The sequence below is a fragment of the Folsomia candida genome, unplaced genomic scaffold (genome assembly GCF_002217175.1).
Source record: "Folsomia candida strain VU population unplaced genomic scaffold, ASM221717v1 Fcan01_Sc015, whole genome shotgun sequence".
Classification (NCBI taxonomy): Eukaryota; Metazoa; Arthropoda; class Collembola; order Entomobryomorpha; family Isotomidae; genus Folsomia; species Folsomia candida.
This window is the reverse complement of record NW_019091207.1, coordinates 4,036,747-4,044,325: the sequence shown is the minus strand read 5'-3', so window position 1 is coordinate 4,044,325 and position 7,579 is coordinate 4,036,747. Positions and strand designations below refer to the sequence as shown.

The 7,579-nt window shown below is 33.4% G+C and overlaps 2 protein-coding genes across 3 annotated transcripts; one reads left to right on the top strand and one right to left on the bottom strand.

The window, feature by feature from the left end:
* Positions 1-288: 288 nt before the first annotated feature.
* LOC110856251 lies at positions 289-2,216 on the top strand. Of its 2 annotated transcripts, none has more exons than XM_022104722.2 (2): positions 289-473; positions 1,578-2,216. In XM_022104722.2, exon 2 carries the CDS (start codon positions 1,588-1,590, stop codon positions 2,107-2,109), a length of 522 nt encoding a protein of 173 aa, XP_021960414.1. In that variant the 5' UTR covers positions 289-473; positions 1,578-1,587; the 3' UTR covers positions 2,110-2,216. The 2 variants fall into 2 exon arrangements, with proteins under 2 accessions (XP_021960414.1, XP_035712935.1); XM_035857042.1 differs by lacking the exon at positions 289-473 and adding an exon at positions 815-836.
* Positions 2,217-3,219: 1,003 nt separating this feature from the next.
* On the bottom strand, positions 3,220-6,175 carry LOC118437660. Its single transcript, XM_035856853.1, has 2 exons — positions 5,885-6,175; positions 3,220-4,464 (listed from the first exon to the last, which is right to left on the bottom strand). Exons 1-2 carry the CDS (start codon positions 6,035-6,037, stop codon positions 3,604-3,606), a joined length of 1,014 nt encoding a protein of 337 aa, XP_035712746.1. The 5' UTR covers positions 6,038-6,175; the 3' UTR covers positions 3,220-3,603.
* Between the last annotated feature and the right edge of the window lie 1,404 nt (positions 6,176-7,579).

Here is a 7,579-nt window from a genome sequence, read left to right as displayed (position 1 = left end):
TCCAGTCCGGAGTATATATGTATGTATGTTACTCTACCAGATTTTTAATTTTTAATGGTGTATGCAAAAACAAAAGCATGAAATGGATTATTCATGCTTTGCTTATGTAGAAAATGTATATTTACATACATACTATTCCAATTTGGTGATTATGTTAAACTTGACCCGGATGTACCTTAATCTTTGTTATACATAACATAACGCGATGCTGGATGCAATTGACTGCAATGCAATAAATGCAACCGTTGCGAAAATACTCAGCAATGCGATTCAACATAGAAAGACAATTCAGTGGTGAGTTGCAAGTTATATGATTCACTCTGCATTAATAAAATCTAATCCATTGTCTGCACACGTTACGCACTGTGCAAACTTGCTCACACTGCCAAACTCAGCAATTCTACTTATACTTCAAATAATCCTTTCGGCAGCTGGATATATCTCATACTTCTTTAAATTGATTGGAAATTCAGGTAAATAATTAACTTTAAAATGTTTTTGTGTACACTCTTAAAAAATCAATAACCGTTGGTATTGATACGTGACTCTACCGCGTGGTATTGATCCGGTATTGAATTAATACTACATGGTAAAAAAATTAATACCCATTAGTATTAAAATTATTACCATGGGGTATAATTTCAATACCGGTTCTATACCAATATGGTATAACTGTTTAATACCAAGGCGGTAGAGTCACGTATCAATACCGTTAAGTTTTTTTCAATACCAAGTTTCTAAGAGTGTAGTATTGAAGATAGGAATATAGGGCGAATTTTAGTTAATTGTTTCAGCCCAACTTAATTTTTATTCTGCACGTTTGACTAATTATACATGTAAGTCATTAAATTTTATTGGTCATTAAGACCTTTACGAATAAAATATTAAGAATAAAAATTGCAGTTTACTCTTATTTTATTTGCTGTAAAATCTCGCGGTAAAAAGGTTTCCACCTGCCCCATACAGTTCGCACCCAATTCCATTCAAAGCTTATGGCAACTTAAAACTTTAGACATAGGGTTTTGAATGGAATTGGGTGCGAACTGTGTGGGCCAGGTGGAAACTTTTTACCGCGAGATTTTATAGCCAAAAAAACAGGAGTAATTTACTTCACAGAAAATCTTGAAAATCACGTCGAATTTTTTTGATGCATTCATAACTTGCAAATGTCTTGTCGCTATTATTTTCTTGTACTACCAAGATTGATAAGTTTAGTCAAAATCCTGTAAAGCTGCATTTATACTTCACTCCTTGGCAACTTGTTGCGGCATACTATAACATTGGCGCAGGCTACTAATGAGCAAAGTACACTCTAAATAAAAGTTGTGTAAAATTTATCCAAGTTTGTGCAGAGAAAATGAGGATGACACAACAATTATGTATAATTTATCCAACAGTTGCGTAAAATTTGTCCAACTTGTGTAAAATTGGTCCAACCCTTGTGCATATTTTACCCAGTTGTGCCAATCTGGTCAACCATGGATAAATTTTCCACAAATTTATTTAGCGTGTTTAACCGCAGCTTAGCTTACATCCTGAATTACAAATTGATAACTTAGCATACCTTTAATCCCCAGAAACGTCAAAATGGCCCGAGTAGAACCACAAGATGTCCAAGACTTCTGGGCAGTTCAATTCCATCCTTTACAGACGGAACCGACTTTTCAAGATATCGAATTCATCTATGACCTGGAAGGTGAAAACCCTAAGGTGTGCTGCATCTACGCCGTCCTCGGACCAAACGAGTATTGCTACGTGATTTCTCAACAAAAACTAGACCAGCGGCACCCATCCGTAACTGGATCAACGAATCATATCAAAGCAATGCAACGTTTCCGATTAAGCCAAAATATGATGGGTGAACTTTTCAACTGCATTGTCGGATTCTATTATGAAATCGGAATTAAGAAAATGACAAGTTGTGTCAATTACTTCACGGCAGGGACACGTGCTGCGACACAGGCGATGCAGGAGCAATTCAATGCACATGTCTTTCCAGAAATCGAGGATGAATTTCGATCATTTGTGACCCAGTGTATTGGTACAACGCAGAAGGGCCTACAGTGCAAGAGGCGAGTAAGAGATCTTGCGTGTGCTCCACATAAATAATTAAATATAGAGTTTGCTCCCTGATTTTTTATTGTCTTGTCAGAAATGTATTTAAAGTCAGTGGGATATACATACATATTTTAATAAATATGTGACGATGGAAAACAGTTTTGAGTGTCTTTGCATTTTATTTTAAGGGATGAAACCCCTTTATAAGATCATTATGTCTGTCTGTCCGTCCGTCGTTTTGTCCGTTGGTCTGATAAAGCGTGAAGGAAAAGAAATCCTGACCAGAAACTTATAATGTAAGTTTCTTACGTCAAGGGATAGACCTTATTAGAATTTGAGCGCCTTTGAAAGGTCAGGTTAGGGTCAAATTGCTTATATATGTTAGTTTAATATGAAATTTAACCCTGAATTCACTGGTAGCCTACATTCCAACGTCACGAGAGGTCACGAAAGTCTGAAGAAATTTTCAACTTCAAAGTTCCAGTAAGTGACATATACACTTATGTCATGATTTCATCCCTTTGTTACGTCGAGATGTAGAGATGTAGAGACTGCACATCTATTACTGACAAGATTAAACTGACACATACACATAATTAAATAACGGCTTCTAACCCGTACAAAATAATCAATCCATTTTTTTAAACCGAGTTGAAAACTTTTTCCCCTTAACCTCTGACTCGATGACTTATCGCCAAAATTGTGAAAATCAACACATTTTTTATCAATTCTCGGCTCTGGGAGTTTGTTTTGAAATTCTGGACGACAAATTTGTACTCATTAAATTCATAACTAATGGCGGTGAGTTTTTTAACCTAGTTTCGATTAGGCCCAACACTTGACGCGATGTGAAATCTCACCATAAAAGCAGAATCGTTGGTCGGGTTGGAACGAATCCGTCTAGAAAGTTGTCACCACGACGAGGATGATAAGGTCTTATCCGACCAGTGCCTTATCGGGAATATTGTGCGATTTCTCGCTGTGTCAATCGTTCCTCGGTCATCGCGAATAATCTCGGCCTGAAAATTACGGGGACAAGGCTGTCCTCGGTTTGTGTCATGAGGACGGATTGATCCCGAAAAAAGTCAGCCTGCCAAGTATGATGATGGAAATTGTGAGAAAATATTTCACCCAAATTGTGTAAAGTGTCTAATTGTTCGAAAATTTGGTTTTAATCTTGTATACAAATTATGAAATTTAAATTGAATGCAATTTAAATTTCGAGGAGTACAATGAATTTCGAGTTTCCACTATTTTCATTCATTTTCGACCTGAACATGATTTCTGCATTATCTTTGAGCAATTAAGAAATTCAAAAAGTTGAGTAATGACAATTTTGTCGAGTTTGTACACCATTTATAAAATTTCAATATATTATTATAGTAAAAAATAAATTTAAGTAATTATAAAATTATAGTTATTATATAAGTTATATTATATAAGTTAATCTTTCTAAAGTGTGTAATTTTGGGAAAATTTCGTATTTGTAGTTTCGTATTTCGTTTAAAATTAAGTATGTCAAGCAATTTTCACCACTCTCACTTTCTAACCAACTTTCTCCACAAACTTTCCCCACACGTGGTCTCCAACGCCGCCTTTTTTCTCGTCCAACACGTTAAGCTCAATCCTTTTCATGGCAGGAAATTCCATTCCTGTCAATTCTTTGACATCCTCCTCCCCCAACTTTTTTCCACCCGAGATACGCAAAATTTCTAAATTTTCACCCAAAATTTTCACCTTGTCCAAAACCTCGACAACTTTTCCCGGCCAACCGACCACCTGCAGGAGCTTCACGGTCCGCGTACATTTCAAAAATGACATCAAACTCGTGTTCAAATTGGAATCATTAAAACTGAAAAAATGTTCGGAACAAGCTAAACTTTGTAATTTAATGGTGACCAAATTTTCTAAAATTAAATTCTTATCGTTATAATAGTTCGAAATGAATTTGTAATTCTCGCGATCTTGCAAATTAGCCCGGTCGAATTCCGGAACTCGAATGATGTACAAGTGTTTCAAAGCTCGCATTTTCTTGAGCAGGGCGAACCACTGGGAAACGTGGCTCGTGTAGGCGACAATTTTCACCCGGGTGACGGAATCCTGGAGAAAGTTGGAGAAAGTAGTCTCGCTTAAGATGGAAATGCTGAATTTTGGCAGTAATTTAAAGTAGAACGACGCCACGAAGAATTTTCTGGAGGAGAAGTTGCAAAATTTGTGCAAGTTGACGAGTTCCGAGTGGGTGGAAAATTTCAAGTGCTGAATATTGTTTGAAATGGGTTTGAATTTTTGGACGGATTTCTTTGGGCCGTTAATTCTTCGACAGATTTCTGAATTCCATAAAGAACAGATCAGTCTGGCCGAGAGGGTAGAGGCTGGGTCGAGATGGTCCAAAATTTTGTTTACGATCTGGTTAAAAATAAGAAAGTACGTAATTAGCAAGGTTGTAAATCAACAAAATAAAATTGGAAATTATCTCGTAATAAATTTCCAGTGCTAATTTTCCTTGAAAATATTTATAAAGTTTTGTAAAAGCTTGTAAGTTATAGAATTGACACTGATTTTGCAATGTTACGACGGGCTGCGTGAATTGCCTGAATATTTAATGCAACGCAAAATTTTAGCTATCCATATTTCAATTCGAAATTTTAAGACCATAAAATTTAATGCATTGTCAAACTGCTCGCGCCGATCTGATCAAATGATAATTGGTAAATGATTTTGGAAAATAAATTATTAGAGGCGTCAAAGTAGGACGGATTTATAATAAAATATTTGTACCTAATGACCCTCAAATTAAATTGGAATATTAAATATATTCTATATAGGTATGTTTAAGTTACAAATTTTTGAATTTTACAAATTTTGAAACTTTAGAAATACAAATGTTTGCAAATAATTTCTATACGATAGCTAATTAATTTGCAAAACTATACGATCTAAACATATTTTTTAAAATACAACTTGATAACTATACATTTTCTTGAAGAACTTAAGTGCCAAGATATAAAGTTTTAGAAAACCGATATCATTCTGGGACTCAAAGATTATGTTTTCAAGTTGTAGGAAGTTTTACCAATCCCATGGAAAAGTCTGAATAATCGTCGCACCAAGATGACGACAGGTCAAACAATTAGATAATTTGTGCAGTCTTACTGGTAAAATGAATAAATTTGATGAAATAACTTTTTTTTAATTTTTACAAAAATAGAAATAACCTTGACCTGAGCAAGTTTACAAAAATTTGTTAGATCAGTTTCCTCAGAAATATTCATAAACGCTCTGCACATAAGTTTACAGATTTTACAAAAATTGCCAAGGGTTGCGTGAATTGCCTTATAACAACACTGAAAGTTTGTAAATGGCATAAGTATTAGGAATATAAATATGTATTTACCGAAGAAAAACGGGATATTTTTATTTTGCAACAATATTTCCTAAACTACTTATTTACTGTGTGCGAAATAAGACTTTGACATTTACATAAGTACCAAAAAGTATTTATGTTATTTCAAAACTGACGAAAAAGAAATTAAAAAACTGCACATAGTGCAAATATCTTGAAATGCAAATATGCAAATGTGCAAATATCTTGCATATAGACATTTGCACATTTTAAACACGAAATAGCCTTGTTTCAAATTTTATCAACTTCGAGTCGAAAAACACAAAAAACCTAATTGCAACATAATAATATTTGAGTTTAAAAAAAATCATAATCAAAATAAAAGTTGCAGATGCAGATGGATTTTTGTCAGTAAAATTTTTTGTTTAGGTTAAATTTTTTAAGACATTTTAAATTATGTATGAATTTTTGGAATAACCTTACCAATAAATTTCGTAGAGGATAATAATGCTCCTCGAAATTATATTGGTCAGGATTTCCTTGAATTTTGGGAATATCGCGTTTCAGCCTTTTTCCATTTTTGTCCCAATGATAAAATCGACCACGTGGTAACATCGAGTAATATGCAGATCCCATTTTTCACGAAATTGTAATCTGAATTTGGGTAGGAATTTCACGAAAATGTCACTTTTTTAAGTAAATATTTACATACATTGTTTACATAATTTTAAACGAAATACACGTATTTCTTCAGTTTTTACAAATTGGGGAGTTTCACTTTGCACAGAAAAAAAAATTATGAAATACAAAAGCATTCGAAAAAAAAATCGTAGTTCCGATAAAACAAATTATTTTTAATCTCAATTATTCCAACTTTTTAAGGCGTTGATGCGAGATTCCTATTTCGTATCTCATCTTGTTTTTACGAAACAGTGAAATCATATAAAAAAATATTATAACGACGTCGAAGCATGGAAAACATTGGAGAAACTTGTAAAGTTCTTTGTGACTTTGTAAACTTCATAAAATCCTGAAGTTCACAAACGTTTCCACTGGTTAAAAAATATCCCAAATAAAATTGAGTGAAAAATTATATGAAAAAAATCACTCCCATTAAATAAATTAAACAATAATTACTAAACTTTAAACCAAGTAAATTGAAATATTTAATTGTTTTATTATTCCACTAATTTTCGCCGCGATTCTTTTAACTTGCTTCATATTTAACTTGGTTAATTAAATTAAACTGAATTCTTCCTCGTCACAGTTGTCTTTCTGTGTGGAGAGTTTATTAAGTTGTAAAAGTTAGGCTGAATCCAATTTGAGAGTGAAATTTGCGTAATGAGCGATCGAGGTCACGAGAATTGATCTCGACCGGATTTTACCGGTCGGCAAGTTTATTTATTTATTTACTTATTTATTTGTCATTCTTGTTAAATATTTGTGATTTCACTTGAACCCAAAAATAATCCTTTTTTGAGGAGGCTAAACATACAGAAGGTCATCGATTTCATGAAATCTGTATTTATAGTAAACCTTGATCCCAACAAATGGGATCAAGATTACATCGTCGTCATCGAATAAAAATCGCATCATGGCGAAAGTAAAGTGGTAACAAAGTTACTAAAAATATATTAGACTTCGTTGGTTTGCAGTGCACATTTCTCACAGGAGGGTGTCACTAAATTCGAATTCGACAAAAGTAAAATTTTGCACTTTTTCTTTGACTTTAAAATATTAAAATGTACTTCTAAATTTGATCTGGACTGTAACGGTCACATCTCAGGAGTGCAATTTAATTATGATTTTTGAAAACTTATTACTTCGGTGTTTAAATTATGCAATTTATACTGATAAATATGACACGAAACCCATCGGATTCGAGAAATTAAATTTCAGGGTGAAATTCTCACTACATTTTATTGTTTAAAAAAATCTGTAACTTTTACATATCGCTTTTTAAATATGTCTTTCTATTTTAAAATACGCAAAATTTGGAAAATTTATTTCGCAAAACCTGTTTTTCCTCTTGCCGTTGTTAAAATATGCATGTTAACAAAGTTTTCCATATTTATCAATTGTTAAGTTTGTCGACTTTTATGAGGGCTGAGCATTTTCCAACCTTTTTCCCAGGACAAGGGATTAAAAGGGTCCTTTTGTTTTTATGCCTCATTAGAA

Coding starts and splice junctions, on each gene's coding strand:
- LOC118437660 (XM_035856853.1), bottom strand. CDS start 6,037: ATGGGATCTGCATATTACTCGATGTTACCACGTGGTCGATTTTATCAT. Junction 4,465..5,884: donor ATCCTCTACGAAATTTATTG/GTAAGGTTATTC, acceptor ATTTTTAACCAG/ATCGTAAACAAAATTTTGGA.
- LOC110856251 (XM_022104722.2), top strand. CDS start 1,588: ATGGCCCGAGTAGAACCACAAGATGTCCAAGACTTCTGGGCAGTTCAA.